This window comes from Cuculus canorus, chromosome 1 (assembly GCF_017976375.1).
Source record: "Cuculus canorus isolate bCucCan1 chromosome 1, bCucCan1.pri, whole genome shotgun sequence".
Lineage (NCBI taxonomy): Eukaryota > Metazoa > Chordata > Aves > Cuculiformes > Cuculidae > Cuculus > Cuculus canorus.
In genome coordinates this window covers 142,119,209-142,140,135 of record NC_071401.1, presented here as the reverse complement: position 1 = coordinate 142,140,135, position 20,927 = coordinate 142,119,209, and the positions used below count along the sequence as shown (strand labels likewise).

The 20,927-nt window shown below is 41.3% G+C and overlaps 1 protein-coding gene across 23 annotated transcripts in view; it reads left to right on the top strand.

Moving 5' to 3' along the window:
* The window catches only part of CACNA1C (calcium voltage-gated channel subunit alpha1 C), a 481,236-nt gene that overhangs the window by 421,729 nt on the left and 38,580 nt on the right, over nt 1–20,927 (top strand). For 10 of the 23 annotated variants that reach the window (XM_054054621.1, XM_054055304.1, XM_054054769.1 and 7 more), the window contains exon 30: nt 6,312–6,395. The exons of 1 other annotated variant lie outside the window; for it this stretch is intronic. In XM_054054621.1, coding sequence (XP_053910596.1) covers nt 6,312–6,395 — 84 coding nt within the window. Of the gene's footprint in view, nt 1–5,610; nt 5,695–6,311; nt 6,396–20,927 lie in introns of all 23 variants that reach the window. 12 more of the 23 variants (XM_054055220.1, XM_054055139.1, XM_054053927.1 and 9 more) reach the window with 2 other exon arrangements.

Sequence of the window (20,927 nt, the reverse complement as noted above, 5' to 3'; positions counted from 1 at the left end):
CATAAAACAGAGTGAGAGAGGATAAAGGAAAATATCAAAGTTATTAAGCACCTGTCTTGATCTATAAGTTAGTCTTGTTTTCCTATGGAATAAGCAGAGAGAGGCAGCAGGCTTCTTCAGAACTGATCAAATCTTTGGAGCAGTCTGGGGAGCTACGAATCTCCTCACTCCCTGTCTGCTGAAAGATTTGACAGAGTACAGGGGTGCTTGTGCAATTCCCTGCAGCAGTGACTCATTACAGCAACTGGTGGGTGAACTGCAGGGAGTCTGTGTCTCAGAATTAATCCATCACTGGATGAGAGCTGATAGATAGTATGCAAATAGATGCTGTTTCCCTGCAGCCTGTCAGGAGCTCCAAGCAGCTGCATCCTCCACTTTATTCCTTCTCTATTAGGTTCTGCTAATTTCCCTGATTACTGTTATGGCTAAATGGTATCTTAGCATAACAGAATTTGCATCTGACACAAATCTCCATTTGGTGTCAGAAGCTATTGTAGCTTTGTAAGACTGTTTAAGATACGTATGAATCAGTCAAATCTGCTCTGAGAAGGTATGCCAAGAATCACGGTACTGTGTAAATGTCATTTGATTTGATACTGTTTTCCCATAACACTGTCCCTTTTGCAAAAATACTTTCAGGGAAAGCCTCTTTTAATGAAGTCTGAGAACTGACTCTCACAGCTCCAAATAGCCCGCAGCATTTACAGAAATAAATTCGCATACTAAGCAACCATCGACTAAATTAGCAGTTCATCTCACTTTGTAAATCCCCAGCAAAGTCTGCTTTGGTGCCCTTTACAATGAGCAGGAAATTTTTGCTAAGAAATCACAGTGAATATCAGGATATCAGCCTCTTTCTCTCCTTCCTAGGTACTCTTTCCAGCTGATTTAAGATTGATACTTCTTTTCGTTGTTTTAATATGCAGGTTTGTTTCAGATAAGTGGTAGTAAGGTTCTCCTGTAGTTTGCTTTCCTTTTAGGCTATGTAGTTGTCTACGCATCTTAAGTTCTCCTCCTTGGTGCTTCATTTCTCCATACATACATACATACACACATGCATGCATGCTTAGCTTTCCCTTTTTTCCTGTGACATTGCAGCATCTTCTTCCACTGGGGACCGTCTGACCTACATTCAGATCCCACCCAGTGAATAGGCCTGACCCTTGCTGTCTCTTCAGAGACTTTTGTCTCAGAGGGGTTTGCTAAATTTTGCCTGCCACCTCATAAGAGACAGAAATGAAAACCTGGGACTAAGCACATAAATAACTGTACCTCAGTTAACCCCTGCAGCTCCGACAGGGCTGGATGCTGGAAACCGAGCTGGTACCATGGCTCAACAGCACCCTTCCTCTGATGATTTCCGTGCTTCGGTGTAGATGCATAGCTCTCCAGCCACTGCATGTTCTTATTATTGTCCCCAGGTGACCCGGAGCTCAGACCTTCACATAGACTGTAGTTTTTCCCTACTGTTAATGATGCTTCTTAGATATTGCATTTAGGATCACATATTTACAAAAAGTGAAAGAAATGGTCTCCAGAGATTTCAGTGGCTCCGCCTGTACCAAAACAAACCCCAGCTTCTTCGATGGCTAATCTCAGCAATGAGGAAACATACAAATGATTGGCATACTCATTCTGAAATGCTACGGATGTCTGCTCCCCTGGCATAAACGAGATTCCATTCCAGTCAGCTACTGCATATTTATGCTCAGCCTTTTGTTAACTTATTGATCATGTGATGATGCAACTATCCTTTGCTACCTTTGGGGAAATAAAAAAATTGAGAAAAAATATACTCTAAAGGTGGGGCTATTTCATGCTTCCTGGATATTCAGTCCAATCCTCCTGGTCTCTTTCTGTCCTCCTTTCTCCCCAAAAGCTTCATCGATCTCCAAAGACATCCCACAGAAGAGGGTGACTACCATTACCCAGTAAGCCCTTGAGGCTGCCATTATGTGACATGTAATTATACAGCTAAATCAGAGTCAAGCGTCTCCCTTTAAGGGTAAAATATGGTATTACACTCTAAATTCCTGTACTGCAAAAACAAACAGTGCCATCAATTCATTTCCAGTCAGACCTCCACCCCCTTGGGAAAAGTATACAGAACTTTCTGATGGGAAAAATATTTTCTAAGTACAACCTCTTCATTAGAGCAAAAGCTCTTCCTTCATTCAGCTTGTCTTTCATTAGCCACCCTGGTACCCTCCAGTGAGGAATGTGGCCTGAAGAGGTACTTTGAGGTTGCAAGAGGGAAGTCCCCAAGGGTTTCACTCTCAATATATACTCATAACTCCCAACAAGCTTATGAGGTCTGAGCCAAAGCTAAGTAAACACATGGCCATTTGTAGGTAAATGTCTCTAAGAAGGTGGATTTTTAAGGAAGGATTCCATTACCTTGCACGCAAATGAAGGGTCTACATTCTCTGTTTTCTCTGAGCTCTCTTACTGTGAATAATATCCTCCTATTTTCCACCTTTCTGTTTGAAACACAGAAGGAGCAAATGAGGAGGAAAGGAAGGTTTTAAAATTAATGTTTCCTTATTTCAACGCTGTCCTGTTGGATGTGGGGTTGAGTAAAACTGCATTCATATCCATGGTTCCTCTCTCATCTAAGAGGTACAGGAGGAAGAGAAGAGCTCTCTTGAGTTCACCTTACAGCCACACAATAGCATACCACAGTAATGCTCTTTCTGTGATCCCAGAGGAGACTAGCCCATGACTTTCAAGCAAGGACCTATCTGATGAGACTCAGCAGAGCATTCTGGGAGAAACCAAACAGTGTAAACCTCCACAGAAGTTAGCAGAGTGACTCCAGATGTGCCGTGGTGTCACAAAGCTCCAGAGCAGCTATTTGTGATAGCAATGAAAAAGAGACATTTTCTTTCTAGGCATGAGTCTCTTCTGAGATGTGCTGTGTCGGTGCAGTGTCATTGCTTTCAGTGAGGTTGCATTACTGCAACTGAGAGCAAAATTTAATTCACTGTCTTCAGTGGTCGTCTGAGGACTGGATTTGATGCTGTTTGTCACCTGAGTTTTGTACTAACAGCAAATGTTGTTTTAGCAACAGCAGTAGCTATTGGGCTTTCTGCCTGGAGTTGCTCAGTAAAAAGAAACAATGAAATTGTGAATTTGGTTATACCAAAAAGATTCTTGCAGTGTGGCGCCAATCACAGTAAACATAGCTACCTATTCATCACCATAGATTTAAAATTAGATAGTCTTTGTTTTCATGGGCAAAACCTGAAGAACATGTTTTGGATCTTCACCCTTGTAGTTGCCTAAAAGCAAACTCTGGGGTTTTGTGGAGTTGTTTGTGTTCCTGCTGAAATCCTGAAAAGTTCCTAAACTATGCAATTTGAGAAGGAAATGGAAGATAGCCATGCTATTGAATGCATGTATTCAATCAGCATGAGAGCAGTGCCACTGCCTTCAGCAGGACTGTGCACATGAACAGGGGCAGGAGGATTGGGTCTGTTGTCTTCTACTCTGTTCTTTTTGATCCTGCAAGTGTACGCTCTGTCAAGGTCACATCAGGCTGCAAAGCCACTTTTTGCAACTCTGTATGGTCTCTGTCTGTCCTTTATTCAAAATGTGTTTGCCTCTACAATTTAATCTGTTGTTCTCTCCCTCCCTTTCCTCTTGGTGAAGCCTAATTACAGTTTTATTCCAGGTCCATCTGGTTGCTAACGATGCTGGACACCACCACTGAATTCATTCTAATATTTGTTGTGTATTTTCTAGGCTGGACGCTGAATAATAATATTCTCTGAGTTTGCTTTTGCTCCTGTTTCCTTCCTCCCTGTTGTAGCTAATTGTGTAGTAATGCGTAGCCATGGGATGATTACTCCTCCCAGTGTAGATCTGCTACGATTTGCCTGTTTCAGGCTGCAGAATTAAACACGCTCTTTTCTGGTTTTCTGGAGAAGATTTCAAAGTCCAGACTACCAGCTCTCTTCGTTGATGTGGAACCATCTGGGCAGTGGCTTCCTCTACTTCATCCTTTTTTGTTTTTCCTGCCCCAGACATAACACAGTTTATAACTGTGAGTCTCAAAGCATCCTGGAGGCAATGTTTCAGCATTTGGAAAGACACTTTTTGCCAGGACCTGCTCCATGTGATGGTTGAACCCACAGTAATTTCAGGTTCCCAAGCCTGGCTTGTGCAGTGCCAGTGCTTGGGTTTTTTAATTTTTTTTTTTTTTTTTTCCTCCTTTTTGCTTTCTGCAACACTGCCTGGGAACACAGACTCACACTTTACCCATGACCTGACTCTCTAGCTAAGAATAGCACTCGCAGTGCAACTTGGGTTCAGTCTCACTGGAGACATGCTGCAGCTGGGAAGCAGGGAGGTCAGATTAGCCCGTGCTCACAAAACCAAACACATAAAAGGAGGATGGAGAATTTTATGTGTGCCTCCTCTTAGGACTGCAGAACAAGGAGAAGAGGCTGGCACAGGTGTTCAGTGAGCAAAGATAAGTTTTCTTTGCTCGCGATGTTGACTTGTCATACAGAAGCTCACCTCCTGGCCTGAACAGGACCTTTTCCAAAAGGATCCTGTATCCTTATGGCCCACCCAGCTGAAAATCATGCAGGATGAAGATGGCAAGCAGTGCTGGTTAGCATCTCCTGAGCCCTGCTTAAGACAATGAGATGTTTGAGATAGATCCCAAAGGGGTTTAAAGTGAAGGGGGCACAGTGAAGGTACAAGTTTAGCACATGTTAGCAGATATGGCTTAGATTATCCCAGACAGCTGATGATGCAGTGATGCTGTGGTGCTATCTCTACTGTGAGTGAGCAAGAAGTCTCACTCTTAGGACATGCTAAAGCCAACTTTGCCCTTGTCCTTACCGCTTCCTGGTGGGATACACCAGCATGTGCTGCATTCACACTTTCACTTTGAGGTGCAGACGTGCTTTCAGAGTAACAAAAATACCAGTCCCACTTACTAGTTTCAAGACAGGAGTGAAAGCATTAGTAAGAGAAACTGTTAGGCTAATCGCTGTTGTAACACTCATTGTAGCTGGCTAAAGATAAAAGTGACGACCAGTGAGGTTTAAACGGCAGATCCTCAGCTCAACTGTGCCCTCTGCTCCATCATGACATGGCAGCCAGACGTTTCCAATGCCAGCAGAGAGCATTACAGCTGGAACATGGACTGGTGGATTGATATTCGCACTGGCAGAAGGGGAGAACTTTTTTGAGAGAACCACATGATGCCATTCTTTTACTATACCCCCAGTTAAATCTAAGCCAACTGGGGAAGGGTGCTGTGTTGCTAGGAATCAGAGATGTCTGGAGGAAGTGGTCCTGCAAGCCCTACTCCTGTGAGCAGCCATGCTCAAAGCGATCTACGTGACTTCCCTTCACCCTGCCATCCCAGAATCAGAGGGGAGAAGTGGCTGCCCTGGGATCACATTAGCTTGATAGCGGCTGCTCACACAAGTCAGGGATTCCAGGACTGGGTTACAGGTTGAGAGTCGACAAGTAAACTTCAGAGGAAAACCTTCAGAGATATCAGGGCAGTAATTCTAATGGTAATTTTGAACTGTTTTTGTCTGTCTAACATTCCTTTTTAATCCCCATCCTGCCTGCCCCTTCCTTATGTAGGGTTACTTTAGTGATCCTTGGAATGTTTTTGACTTCCTCATCGTAATTGGCAGCATTATAGACGTCATTCTCAGTGAAACTAATGTGAGTATTACTCTACCCTCCCCAGGATACCACCACCTCCTCCTCCTCTGCTGTTCCTTCTTTCTTTCTCTCTTCCTTTATCTTTTTTTTTCTGTTTTTTTTTCCCTCTAGTCATGCTTTTATTGAACTTGCCGTCGTCCTTCTCCTTCTCCCAGGGAAAAAAAAAAAAAAAAGAGGGGGGGAAATGCCTCCTTCTTTTTCACTTGTCATAGCTGGCCCCAAGGCTGTGACTGGTGAAAGTGCACAGAGTTTGGGGTGTGTGTGCTTTTTTCCCTCCAAAAGGTAGACATGCTTGAGTGTAACTTTCTGACTAACCAGGCTTTTGTTGATACCCTCCATCATGTGAAACGTTACAGAGGTTTGAGCAACCAATACTGTAGAGTGGTAAGAGACTATTTAATATGCCCACGTAACCTCTTTCTTTTCTTATTTTTTTCCTCTTCTCTCCCTCTTTCATGCTTTGTTTTGTTTTGTTTTGTTTTTTATTTTATTTTATTTTACTTTTTACTTTTTTTCCCTCTTTTCTCCCTTCTCCTCTTTCTCTCCCTCCTCTCTCTCTCTCATTCTTTCTTTCTCTTCCTTTCTCTCTCTTTCCTTGGCTTCTCTGCCACATGCAGCACTATTTCTGTGATGCATGGAATACATTTGACGCCTTGATTGTTGTGGGTAGCATTGTTGATATAGCAATCACCGAGGTGAACGTAAGTAGCTGGCGTCTGTCCATGATCGTGCCTGCTCTAACATTCATTTGTCTTTCCCGGGTTTTTTTTTCCTCCCCCTTCCTCCCTTCTTTTGAGTTTGTTTTCAGAGCTTTTTGTTTTGTTTTTAATTTCTTTCTTCTTTTTTTTAATTTGTTTTGTTTTCTTTTTATTCAGTTTTAATTTTTGGAACGAATTAAAGGACTTTTTGACTGTTGCATCATTTTCTTCCCTTCATAATCCTCCTGGCATGAATTAAACTGTATAGCAGGAAAAGTGATGGGAAACGTGGAGTGTAAATGAAAAAGCTATTTGTACCATGGGAAGCTGCTAGAATAGTCCTAGGCCAGCACTTTGGTCTACCCATTGTTATGCTTTGCTTCCCATGGCTGTTCAGTACTCTCCACCCCACAGAGGTCTAAAGGTCCCTTCTTTTGAGGTGGAACTGCGGGAACCAAACCAGGAATCCTCCCTGTGCCTCCTCACCCAGCCTTCCTCCAAAACAAATAAAAGACCAAATCGTGTCTGTTTAGAGGAACCTGCTCCTCGTGTTAATTTTCTCATTTGAAAAATGTGCATAAAATGAAAAAAAAAAAAAAACAGAAAGCCCCCCCCCCCAAATCCAAAATGACAGAGATTCAAGCCATTTTTTTGTGTTTGCAACCTGGTTTGCTCCATCTCACAAATTCCACCAACACAATTTATGCTGATCAGCCCAACTGGTGCCCATCTCAACAGACAGGTGAAGGTTTGAATGAGCCATGGAGACTGAAATGAGCAGCTGGTGTTCAAGAAATAAATCACATCAGGCAAACTTTTCCCTCTGTTTTTTTTTTGGAGGTGGATGGATATAGAATTACAGGAAAAAGAGACAGAGGGCAGGCAGTAAACACAGATTCCCGAAAGAAAGACCAGTGAGTTTATGAGCAGAAACACTGCAAAATCCAGCTTAGCAAGGCCAGGAAAATAAAGATTGAAAGAAAATTGCTGTAAATATGTTAATGAAGAGCAAATTGATCATGAATTTGCAAAATGATATGTCTGTTGAATAAACATTTTAGCTTGGACTTGTGTACTAGGCAATCCATTGCAAGCAGAAAAGTGACAGCATAGTTTTCACTCAGTGCTGTGTTTAGGGGAAAAGGTAGGCAATATTTTGAAAAAATCAAAATGCCTTACTTGGAACTTTCCAAGCAAAATTTTTTCATACCTTTGTTCTAGTTTAATTTCTCTTCAGCTTAGTTTTCTTTAAATTCAGAAACAGGGACATTTATTCAAGTTGTACTATTTTGATTTAGAATAAATGAAATATTTTATTTGACACTGGTCTATTTTCCTTGTCTTTTGAGAGAATGGAAAATAGTTTCTAACTGAAAATTAACTTTTCATTTACATCTCTTAAATGTCATAATTTCTGGACACAAATAATTGCTTACAACATCTTTCCCAGAATGTCGTGAACAATTTTGGTTACCCTTTTACTAAAGAGATATAAGGACTTGTCCATAGAAGCAGAACTGTACATGAATACTGAGGAAATAAGCACAGTTAACTGGAGATGATTTATTCTAATAATCAGCAAGGTTTTCCTCACAGATGTATGTGAAAAGTCTTCTAAGCAGAAAGGAGGAAAATCCTTGTGTTTTGATAAAGAAATGGTTTTCTATAATATTCAGAAACCCTGTACAGAAGGGAAAATTTAATGGATCTTTTTGAACAAATTCACAGTAATCTCCTATAAATTAAAGAACTTTTTATGTCATGGGTTAAGACACTTTGATATACATTTCATTAAACTTTAGTCACCTGAGAAGGAGTCAGTCACCCATGCCTCCTCTTAAAGTTTGTGGAGAGAAATACACACCTACTGGGGCCAACTGGTACCTTCCTGTTTATGTCTATAATAGGGAAAATGAATTGCTCTTCAGAGGTATCTATCCAGTGACTGGTGAGTGTCTAGGTTTCTTAAGTTCGTCTAGACACCCAGCTCTCAGGTGCTAAATTTAAGCAGGATAAATCACATTCATTCTCAGCATGTTGTTGAGAAGGTCACGCTGCTGCTAATCACGCTATGTTCTGATCTTCAGTCTCCAGGGCTATCTGTACTGGTGTGCTTAATTACCACTGACAAGGCTCCCTCTCTTTTCCATTCCCTGTCTAAATTCAAGTTCATGTCAACCAAGGCCTACAATCCAGTTTTCGGTTATAGAAGTCTATGAGAAATGGGGGCGCGCCTCTGTCCAAGCAACCATCACCTGTCTTAGTTGAGGAGGCAGCTGGAGCGGCCTTGACTCTCTTAGTAATGGTTTTGAAGGGTATTGCATGATGGTCCCTCTGTTTCCTCTAAAGAATCCTTTCCTTCTATACAGTTTTTACAGATTTCTGCACATGTTTTTTTGTTACCTGGCATGTTTAAATCTTCTCTTTTTATCTAGGCAAGTCCTTTGCTACTAGTTTCTAATGTTTGTTACTAAAAACTTGCACAATCCTTTGATGCACTGATAAATGAGCAGCAGCTATGGATGGAGATTGTACTGAAATGTTCTGAAATCCCTTTGCACTTATAACCCTTATTGAATAAGAGAATGTTTTGTATGTTGGTTTGTCCTGTCGGATTCCCTTCCTGCTAGCAGCACTTGATATGTTACATTGGTAGCAGATGGGCTTTGGAAGTAGCAGCCCATCTTGGACAGACAGTTGTCATCTTCCCAAGCAGTGTGAGGCAGTTTATCAGATACACTTCTCCAATTCTCCTCAGGAGCTTGTTGCTTTCTTGCTGTTTGTGGGTTTAAGAAAACCCTGCCTTGTGTTTCTGTACCCTGTCTTATCTTGTTCCAAGACACCTGGAGTCTGAAAAAGAAAGAAAAACCCTAAAATGCCAATTAACTCCACTAATTGGAGGTGTTTCACCTGGTCAGGTGCAGGTAAGATGTTTCTGCCCAACTCCTTAGAAGCTGAAGAATTTTTGTGGTAGGGTTTTGGAAGGTGTTGCTCTTGGAGCGAAGGGACAGCTTTTATTGTGGTCAGTTTGGGAAAAGGGAGACACTTGGCACAGGATAGTTTGACATGTGGCCACAGGCACGTAAGCCTGATTTCTCTGTGAGGTTCACTAGCTGTTTGCACCCAGGGCAAGCATAGCCAGCAGGTGCTGAGCTGTGATAACTTTTAGTTGCGATGGGAACCCTGACTGACAGGCACCACAATGTGTGTGTAGATATTCTTCTGCATCTATTTGTGCAGTCCCCCATGCTCTGTTTTGTCCTTTTGACAATCATTTTTATTTCTTGAAAAGGAATTTCCCAGACCAAAACCTTCGTTAAGATATATGTGAGTGTGCACTTCATTGGTTGTAGTCTATGTTCCTGAATGTGTTTGGATGCCTGTTGTATGGGCTACAAATTCATGAGAGATTGTACAGACGTGAATTCATGTGTGAAGGAAAGAAAGCGTGTTGACAAACATCTGTATTTCATACATAGTTGTGTTGGGAATGGCTGTTGATGGAGACACATAGGTTGTGGTGTATGTAACTGAGACTATGAATGTTTTTTTCCAAGCCAATGCGGCTATCTTTCTGTGCAAGTCTGACTTGCTTATGAGTGGGTGTTTGTATCTGAGAGTGTCCTGTATGTAGGCATGTTCGTCTGCATGCCTGTGGGTGAGTATACACTTGCATGGTAAGCTCAGCTTATTTTTGTTAGCATGGCTGTGCATTCAAAAATAGTGAGAAGGCATGTACTCATGAGGTAGGACCCAGGTTGCCTTCAGCACTTCTGAGTCCTTTAGGAAGCCTCCACGTAAAACATCTCCATGAGGTAGAGATATGTCAAGTGATAAGTCCAATCGCATCATGTTAGGCCCACTTGTTTGCTGCAATTTGGGAACATCTCAATTCCCTCAAACAGCTTCACAGACACACAGAGGTACATCTAACATGACTGAGTAAGTGCAAAGGGCACAGGGCAGGTTAAAATCTGGTGGGTTTGAAAACTTCAGAGTGGCACAATCTCTGCCCAATTCATTTTTGAATTGCCTTGCTTTCAAGCTGCTTTTTCAGAGCTCTGCTTCTCAGTAACTGTTACACAACTAACTTCGTAGCCACAAAATGAAGAATTTTTCATAATTGTCTGGAAATACTCATTAATTCTGTTTCGGGCCACTCTTAAGCCATTTATTAAGTAACTAAAGAGTGAGAGGAGGACTTTCTAATCTGCTATTAGAAAAAGAATTTCCAAGGCGGAGACTACATCTACAGTGTGACAGCTTCTTTTAAGTATTGAGTCCAAGAATGTCTTTAGGGGAATAACATGAAAGATGATGTAATATATGGGGCCTAGGAGGTAGAGCCTGTGGGTTGAATTCCATTATTAGATCCCTATACCTCAGTCTCCCTATCAGTAAAATGGAGATTGCTATTATTCCCTACATTAAGAAAGCATTGTCATCAATATTTACAAGACACTTTAAGATCCTTAGGAAAAAAACATTAAGATGGTAAAAGATGGTAAAAATTAATACCAGCTATTACAATAACAACAGGAAAGAGAATGTTATAGAAGTTGAATAAAAGCCAGGAAATTTGGAGTATATTGTCCCAGAAGTAGCCCCAGGCAAAGGCTTGTGTTTCCTTCCTTTCCGCATCAGCAAACACAGCCTGGAGTTGAGTGCTGTGAAGCTGACTGACAGCTTGCTGTCTCCTCCTCCAGGCAAAGAAAGTCGCTTATTAGTATTTGTTATGCTGTGTCAAAGGGGGAAATCAAATTCGTTTTGTGCTCTGTGCTGCACTGCCCGGTGTGATGAAAGAAAAACGGTCAGGCCCTGAGTCACTGCAAAAGCTGCTAATGTGGCTATCTGACACGTCTTTGGTCCATAGGGTCCTTTTTCCATCGCTCTTACCCCTTCCAGTGTCAGACCAAAGACTCACTGTAGCTCAGTCTCCGTTTGCCACCAAAATGACCCTCATAGTGGTGCCCACTGAGCTGGATGAGTCCCTGTGTCCCTCCATCCAGCTGGAGCAGGCAGTTCGCAGTGTGCAGATGTGTGAGAGCTGCAGAGGCATTTTCAAGTGGGAGCACGTGTGTCTCCAAAGCACCAGTGCAGGTACCAGTGGCAGTGGGATTGTAACGTGTTTGATTCTGTCTGTCTGTCTTGAAAGGATGTTGTGGAGGGAGGGCTTGCACCTACCTGTGAGCCTGTTGCTGAGGGCTTCTGCTGATGCCTCTGAGCATGTCTGCGTGTGCAAATACTTAAAAAATCAGCTGTGTCTGGGAGTGCATGAGGATGACTGAGCAACCACGTGGACTGGTAATCATCCCACCTGTTCCACTCAGTGACCATACTTGCATGTTTGACTGTGTCTGTGAAAACTGCAGGAGGTACAAAGGAGAAGGAGGTTCCTGTGGCAGATACATGATGCGATACAGTAGGTGTGATGAGCCAGGGGGTTATGCATGGGTACGAGATGAGAACTATCAGGATAGGGAATTGATGACTTGCCAGCTTTCGTGAAATAATGGAATATTTCCCTGCCTGCATTGCCTTCCTGTTGTAGCAGTGCCTGTTTTCCCAAGAGTGAGCAATGCAACTGTTTTGAGGGTTGATGGCAGTGGTGGGGTTTTTTAATGGGAGAGGTGACAGGAGTTAAAAAAAGGAAAGTACAGTGTTGTGTGTGATATGATGCATGGTAGCATCTGGGACAGGTAGTACCTGGGTGCTTGAGGAAGAAGGTCAGAGAAACCCAAAACCCATCTTGCAGTATTATTTCTTCTAGAAAATATCGGTTAGGTCTGTTGTGCCCAGGCCTGCGGTTTGGTGTTTGTCTGTCAGATAATCAAGAGAGTTGAGTACTTTATTGTCTTGCACTTCTGAAAAGGTTTCCAAGTTCTAGTAGGAAGTCAGCAGAGGGTTGCAGCTTGGTTGCTTCCTGAGTACTGATGAAGTAAGGCCAGAGAGATACTAAAGCATTCAGCTCCCAGGAATTCTTGGAGACCTGTGCAGTGAATTCTTCTTTAGTCTTTTTTATATCTGAAGTAAAGCAGCTCAGGCTTAAATCAGGCACATGGGGCCTTTTCTTAAAGTCATCTTGCTTTTGTTGTCAAGAGGCTTCATATGATTTGTCATGGGCTCCTGCTCCCATTCTTTGGAATATCTGACAGCCTCTACTCAAGCCTCCCTCTCACCTTCTCCTGCCCTTCTCCCTTTTAACCCACCCCTTGCCTTTCTTCCTTTTCTCCCTTGCTTTCCTCTCCCTCGTCTCCAGCCACACTAAACCTCACAAGTTCATTTTCACCCTCAATCAATGTGTCTGAAGGCAGAGAACCAGCTTAAATCCTGCAGTCCTTATTCAGGCAGAACTGCCCTAGGGCATTTTGCTAGTGCAAGGACTGGAGTGGTTGGCCCCTTTGACACAGTCCTGTACACACACACCCCCCCACAATGGGAGCAAGGATCGGTGGAAGGACGACATACATCTAGCCTACACCTCAGTTGAGACTGGCATTCATCTCTGTCGCTGCGTCTGTCTGTCTTTCTGTCTCTGCCTGTCTGGTTCTCTCTGCTTCCATGCCCTTTGCTGCTCAGATTTTGGCCTTAAGCTGCCACTGGACCCAAATCTTTGCAATTCCTAGAACTTGCAAGCTCATTTACCCAAACATTCTGGAAGAGGCAGAAAACACCCCCCTCCCTCTTTCCTTCTCTCTCTCTCTTTTTCAAATGCCATCTGGGTAGCAGAGGCCTCTAAATTACGTAGCAAAGGGCTGGAGAAGCACAGTGGCTTCTTTTGACATCTTGTGTTTGTCATACCTTTACTGCTGCCATACTAGAAGTTGTACATAGTCCTGAGCTATCCCTGTGTGCGTGTATATGTATGTATATATGACTTGTTTACTTTTTGGAAAAACTACTGATAAAATTGATGGGATTGGGGGTGGGGGGGTGGGGATGGGGTTGGGGTTGGATTTAGTTTGCTTTTTTTTTAATATCTGGTGGTGATTTTCTAGCTAGAATAATTCAGGTAACACACCAAGGTGGCCCCAGCTTCTGTATGTAGGAAGACGCGTTGAAGCATGGTTGTGAGCTGCAGCAGCGGTAAATGCTAGTGCTCTATTTTGCCTTTGGTGAATATCAGAAGACCCTCCCTGAACTCTTACCTAAATTAGGCTTAGATCGATTTGAATTTTATCACCTCCTGTACTTAATCAACAATTCTAATGCATGTTTTTCGTCTTGTGTTGGTGAGAAATAAGTATGAGTCGGTGAGAAATAAGTATGATAAGACTATCTGACCACAACCATGTTTGAACAGGGTCATGTTGTTGTTACTTACGTATATTTTTGTCATGAAGATGGGGCCTCTTTTTTTTTTTTAATCTTTTGGCTTAAAAATGTTGGTATTCTGAGTGCGTTTCCAGAGTTCTTGGTGTGATTTGCCCATTCAAAGAGGTGATTTTGGTAACTGCACAGCTTCTTCTGTAACAAAATCTATTTGAAATGCAGGCAAACAGAAAAAAATGTATGTTTTTTTTTTTAAAAAAAAAAGAGGACAGTAAACATGAATTACTCCTTCCTCAGTTTACCTGAGTATTTGAGCTGTTACTGATGACTAGCAATATAGCACCATGAGAAGAAAGCATATATTTCCCACTTTGAAAGACACTTCATACTACTCAGTTTTGAGGTAATATCTCAGTATTATGATTTCCACAAAACTACTTGTTGTACTTGACTTCCAACATTATTCCAGGTGCATGGAATAATCAGAAGGTATTTTAATGCAGGGGAGATTTAAGAGTAGCATAAAAATAAATTTGCCTTACTGAATAAATTTAGCTACACACATACTAGTTAATCAAAATATGAGAAACAGAAGATAAAGAATCCAGGAGAACAAATTCTTAAAAGCTAATTGAAAAAGCAGTGAAAAGAAAAATAGATATCCCTGTAGCTGTAAGAGTTGATGCACAAACCTGTCTGGAGTCCTCCTGAGCTCTCTTTAAAGATGGTGGGGCATGGCATCTCACTGACTGCACTGAGGAATGGATTGTGCTTTTAATTACTGCAAGCTTTCACATGCCCTAAATATTGGTGGGTTTTAAGGCTTTTACAGAGGTCCTGTTTTCTTATTTGACTGTAAATCATTGTTAGAATAACAATAATAGCTAATAGTAGGAACACAAAATACCACAGGCCTTGTCCTGTGTTGGTTCAGTGGTGAAATAAGTGTGTGACATGTTCATTTTAGTACAAAGAGTTCTTTAAAAAGTGCATAACCAGCTGTTCTGACCAGTGTTTAATTTTTCTTGTCATTTTTCTATCACATCACATCACCTTAAAAAATATTACAATATTCTGGCATCAACATTTGTAATATAATACAGTTATATTTCATTTTCCTTTTAATTCCAATATGTTTTTCCACAAAGCTAGTTAAAACATTCTGAAGAAAAAAATAATAAAAAACATTAGAGCTACCTGAGGCTGGTTATATTTTCCATTTGCTCACTAGCCAGTATAAATAATTCCTTTTGCCTAGCAAACGTTTCTTTTAACTTTCCCTGAACTCTATTAGAGATTGTATCTTTATATGAATCCATAGAAATAACTCTGACTCCTATTCCTTAGATTGTCTCTGAATATATTGATGTTAATTAATGATAGCTACCTAAGCACCATAGTTAAATGGTCAAAAAAAGGTGCTCAGCTGAGTTCAAATCCAGCTAATTCTGTCACCTAGGGCAATTCCTTGAAGCAGTGAAAGATGTTTTCTGGTATTTAATTCTCTAAGACCTACTTTGCTAAGAATGCCCAAGGAATTTTCCAGCGATTCTCTTCTCCACACGCAGATTGCAGTAATAAGGGGTGCACAGTCCCTTGTGTTTCACTCATTCACGTTTGCAGTAAAAGCTTCTGTTCTTCATTCAAATTACAAGGGCTTTTAACACTGGTCCTCCAAGACCTCATTCTGTGCACCATCTCATACTATTATGCATATTTAGAGATCTGCTAACTGGTTCCAGATTGCACTGCCAGTTGCAATGAAAGCAATGAACGTGATGGAATGGGGGAAAAGACACAAATATTTTACTTGTTTTCCTCTTTAGTTTTCTTTTCTCTTCCATCTTCTTATCGCCTGTAACTTTCTCCAAATTTTGCTGAAATCTTGGGAAGCAGAGATCACGTTTCCCATTCCTAAGAGCAGATTTCAGAAAGGCAGTAATTAGTTCCCCTTTACCTACCGTATCAGTGATTTTTCCTGTCTGTCTTCAGCTAAGGTACCATGAGTTCAGGGGAAAAGCTGTTCACCTTTGTGAAGGCTTTTGTGCCAGGCACTTCGGCAGCAGTGCAGCATGGTGATGGGTACCATTTTGGAAACCTAAATGCACAGAAATTTTTGAGGTTGCCATTCTATAAAGACCTGATTATGGGTTTTTTTTGCTGGCAGGCAAGAGAATGTGGCCTCCCAGCCAGATTTGTGATCAAAGATAAACACATATAAACCAATTTTACCCTTTCTAATATAGTTAATGTAGCATCCTTATTTGATCCTGCCCCATTCCCTCTACCCTCATATGTACCAGCCAGGCAAACATAAGGGTTTTCTTCTTACTTCTCACTAGACAACAGTTTTTGAAATGGCTGTGCTCTTACCTTCCCTCATTGGGCTGTTCTTTGTGGAGATGGTCTGGCACAACATGCCAACAGAATGACTTCTGCTTCATATATCTTCCTAGATGTCTGCTAAATGGGATCCATTCCCTGCTGTGTCCAGATGACGTAGCTGTAGAGACTGGATTGCTGCTTACGGTCAGATAATTGATGGCCAAAAAACGTGTCTCTGGCTCTAACTGCTAGTAAAACTGTTGCAGAATAATAGGACATCCCAGCTAGTCACATCCCAGTCATTCTCTCAAAATCCGGTTTTAAACAAGAGATACCAGTCAGCAGTGCTGTCTCCTGAGCCTTGTTTGAGTGACTGGGAGAAAATCTGGTTCACCCCAAGCCAGATCAAGTGACATCTTTTCCTAAGCTGAACAGGCTTGAAGGCAAAGATGCCTCAGCAGTAAAGAAACACTTGGCAATAGAAAGGCACTAAAACAAACCGAGAGTTAGAGCTAGGGATTTTGAGGCTCAACTGTTTGCCCAGACTTGAATATAGTAAATGACACACAGTGAGCATTACATATCATCTAACTACCCCTACTATTTTTTTTAGCCAAAGAATTCATCAGATCAGTAATCATTTATTCTTGGGAAACCTGTAGAACAAAAAAATGTTGCTCACTAACTTTGTAACAGCCACCTGCCATCTCCACATTACCACTTCTAACGTGCTCTGATATTGTCTATGATTGGCATTTCCAATCCCAGAATGGTTTGTAGGCTTTATTGTAACCTATACAGAAATCCAGTATGACTCTGTAGGCTGTTGTATTCTAGGAAACCTTGTGCATCATCATTATTTAAATAACTTTGTAATTTAAAAGGCAATGAAAACACACAGGCTGGGAATTAAATACTAACTGTTACAAATCTCAAGTGAAAATGGTCCATAACAAACTCTCTCTTTGGGCTGCTGGTAACTCTGCCTACTCTCCCTTGAGCAGAGGTTTACTACCCAAAAGTAACAGGGGCTGCTGGTTCAACTGTATCTATTGCCTCTTGCAGTCTATAGCCCTGTTGCATTTGAAGGAAGGTGGATTGGGTTTTCTGCTGTTTTCAATGGCATGTGCAGTTTTCTTTCAGCACCTTCATCAAAGCATAAGATGGCTTATTCATCTTCACCCTGTCCAAGAGGCTTTGGGCTTGCCAAAGGAAGGATTGAGGCAACACTGCATGCAGAGTCTTTGAGCTGGTGGACTGCCTGCCTGCCTCCCTGGAAAAACCTAGTCATGACCAAGTCTCCATCTGGCTCCATTAGTCCCCAGAGGAGGTATCATCCTGAGGAAGTGGATATTTTGCTGCAGACTGCAGGCTTCCTTCTGACCTTAACACGACCAGTGTAATTATCCATTGGTTACACAGGGGTTGCAAAGATGCTACTCAATCTTCCTTCCGGATTCACACGCTCCTGCCAACTGCACCTCAGTAGACCCTTCATACTGAGCTCCCAGCAAGCCTCTTCACAGAGGGAGCCCTACAAAGTACAAAGGTGTCCATCCTCCTTCCTGCCCGAGGCAGGTGACCCTACCCGAGGAAACCCTATTAACACTGATACACAAAGGGGACCAAGTTTCAATCTCTCCTTCGTTTTTCCTTCTTCTTTATCATTTTCCCAGACCATGGAATACTATCAGCTAATTAATAAGGAATTAGCATATACCTTTAGAAGTGTTCAAACAGCCAGTGCTCTGAAGATAGGCACAGCCATGACAAAAAAAAAAAAAAAAAGGGACATGCTTTCAGGATTTTGCTTGATTCCTTAAATTATCGGCCCTCAGGGAAGATGAAGCTAGTAGATGTTACTCTTCCTCTCAATACTAGAGCAGTATTGCAAGGCATTGGAGACAAGGAAAGCTGCTGCCTACCTGTGGCTCAGGAAACTCATCTTAGAGAAGAACTCTGCTGCCATTATTCTTTCCAAGACAGGCTGTGGGATGTTACAAGAAATGGAAAAATCCTTACCTTATACAGCACACATCAGCATGTATTTAAAGTAACAAAATGACTGCTATGAATGCTTTGAACAGTCTCTTTCTTCCTTTTCATTTCAAGATCAAAATCAGTGGCATGATCTTAGTACACAAGAACCTTAGCAGGCCAAGCCGTGCCATAGACCATCTCTCTTCTTGAAGCCTTCCAGAGCAGCTGTTCTCTCACAACAGTGGTACAGATAAGAAGTCAAGATGATGGATTTATTTGGGTGTTTAGGATGGGAGAACCTGCATATGAAAAGAACTGTCATTTGTAATTAGTAAAAACCAGCCAGATACAGGCTGTGATCCTTTTTGGAAAACCAGCCCCACAGACTTCCCTCCCTCTCTCCCTTCCACACAATGAGAGGGGAAAGAAAGAAAAGAAAAGAGAATAACGATCAATGCAAGAGAGAATATAAAACTTCCTGAAGAGGTGGAGGAAAAGAAGACTACCCTTTCCAGCACAGTGATAAATACACTGCCGGATGTGGTGTTTAGAAGCCATTATGACTTTGCCATAGTAAAGACAGTGATGCACACTGGAGTAGTTATGGACAGTAATGAGGTAACCATTGGCATGGATAGTAATAGAGCTGGAGACCTGGGAACTCCAGATACCACACTTGTACTCTCTCTGTCTTGCTCAGTGGTCTGGTCTGTTCCCAGCGTCATACTCCTCAGTCTGCTCTGGACCAGGACGTCCTGATTACCTCCTTCGGGAGCCCTGTGGACCAAGAACTGGTCAAGTGAAAAGGCAAGTTGAATGAAAGAAGTCCACTCCGTCTCACAAGGCATCAGGCAGAGGTGCTCAAATAAGGAAAAACTCCACTCAGCTGATACTCAAACTGGACAATCCTTGAAATCATTCCACCTGTAAAACCAAAGTAAAAGGTCCTGCATGCAAGTAGCCTTTCAACATCTATTTTCATGGCTCAGTTTTTCTTCAAAGCCTTTCTATCCAGTTGTTCTAGGGCTTTACACAGGCAAGATGCACCTGCCTCTCTGAGTCAGATCAGTACTTGTACCTGCAGATAAGCACTACATCTCTGATAGCATTTAACACATGCTTGTTTCTCAGGTGCCCCCCAAGCTTGATTACCATAAGACTTGAACTCATCATTTTCCCAGAGTTAATGAGAAGGATTATTAAAACATCCTGAAAATTAAGAATAATTTGCATAGCCATACTTTACCAATTGTTCTCCTCTGCTGAAAGTCATGGGGAAAAAAAGAGCTTTCAGATGCGTAAGAAGTGACTCAGTCATTAACTGTCCAGTAATTGTCAATCTAGGGTAATCTGCATAACCAAATTAAAGCAAATTACTTTCCTTATACTTACCTTAAGTACATGGAACCATAAGATTACTGCTTGACAATTTCATGGATATATATGAAATTAATTAATAAGCTATTCAAATTTGTATTATTTGCATATTTGTAGCTAATTAGAAAAGCAAGCTCTAGAATTTCAAAATCTCAGAATACATAGGAAATGAAGGAAGACAACTGATAGCTGCAGGACTCATTTGCTTTAAAAATTACCTTGACCTTATTAACTGTATTAGAAATAGACTTTTGTTGCATATGGATATGCTAATATCCCCCCCTGAGATCTGAGATCATGTGGAATCCATGTGAGGTATAAATGCATAAATATTGCATTTGTATGAGCTAGCACTTTGTGTCTATTGACCCGTATGAGTTAGTGCAGGCAGAATCGTAGTGGCAAACTTCATTGCAGGTGTCATAATTTTCCTAAATCGCCTTATTGCACTAAATAAAATTTTAATTCTGTAGGACAAGAGATTTCAGTCACTTCTGCAGAGCTATCTGAGGAGTAGCACGTTACATTGTGCTGGAACAAAGCACTTTTCCTAGGGTAATCAGCAAGGTGTGTATCATTTGCCCCAGTAAAGGCAACATCATACACCTTGAATCTCTCTTTTCTTGTAAGATGACACCCTTTTCTAATAGGCACTAAAACCAAATCTCAATTTACAAAAACTATCCAAAACACTGGTGCTTCACCCAGGTTAAAGTTTCGAGAAGGCTTGATTTTCTTGTGTCACAAAAGCTCCTTGTAATTGTAACATTTTTCAGTTTTAAAATGGGATAAAAATTAATAATTGCAAAATTTTCAGTAAAAGATCATTCTAACAGAAATAACTGAGGAAAATCAAAACATTTGCTTAAGTAAAGTAAAAACAGTTTAGTCTGGGACTGACATTTTCATCATTATTTAAAGTTTCTAATTGAAATGAAAACAAATTGAAATCTGAAAGGACAAAAAGTGATATTTGAATCTTACATTTCTTAAATGCTTTTTTTTTCAAAATTGACATTTCTCAGAACATATCACTTTCAACATCTTCTAATGGGACATATTTTTATAGAAAAAAAATATTTTGACTGGTTTTATTCAAAATACCCCCAGGAATTCTCCAAGAATTGCACTTAATGGAAGAATGCAGAGTTTGAGCAGCTTGCCTCACTTATATTTTATTTTTTTTTTACCCCTAATAATTTGATTTCACTGTAAAGTTGTGGGAATTGAGAATTATGCCATCTGCAATCCAATAGTACTCCCTGTCAGAGAAATACCAGATACATTTCTGCCTGGTCTTATAACAGTTTCACAGACTTTGGTGGCAGGTGGATTATCTCTAGAGTTCTTATGATTAAAACCACACACAGCAGTGGCAGACAGATGAATCTGGAGGGGGTTGTGGTAACTCCCCAGTGTAACAGGAGACTATTACCTGACAGCAGCCAGGTTGATTTGAAATCCTGACTCTCTTTCCAGCTCTCCACAAAGACTTACGTTATTCAGACTTTCGACACTACAATGTCTCCATGGCACAGACAAATCCTAAATCTTTTTCTTTCCCTATATCCTGGTAAATTC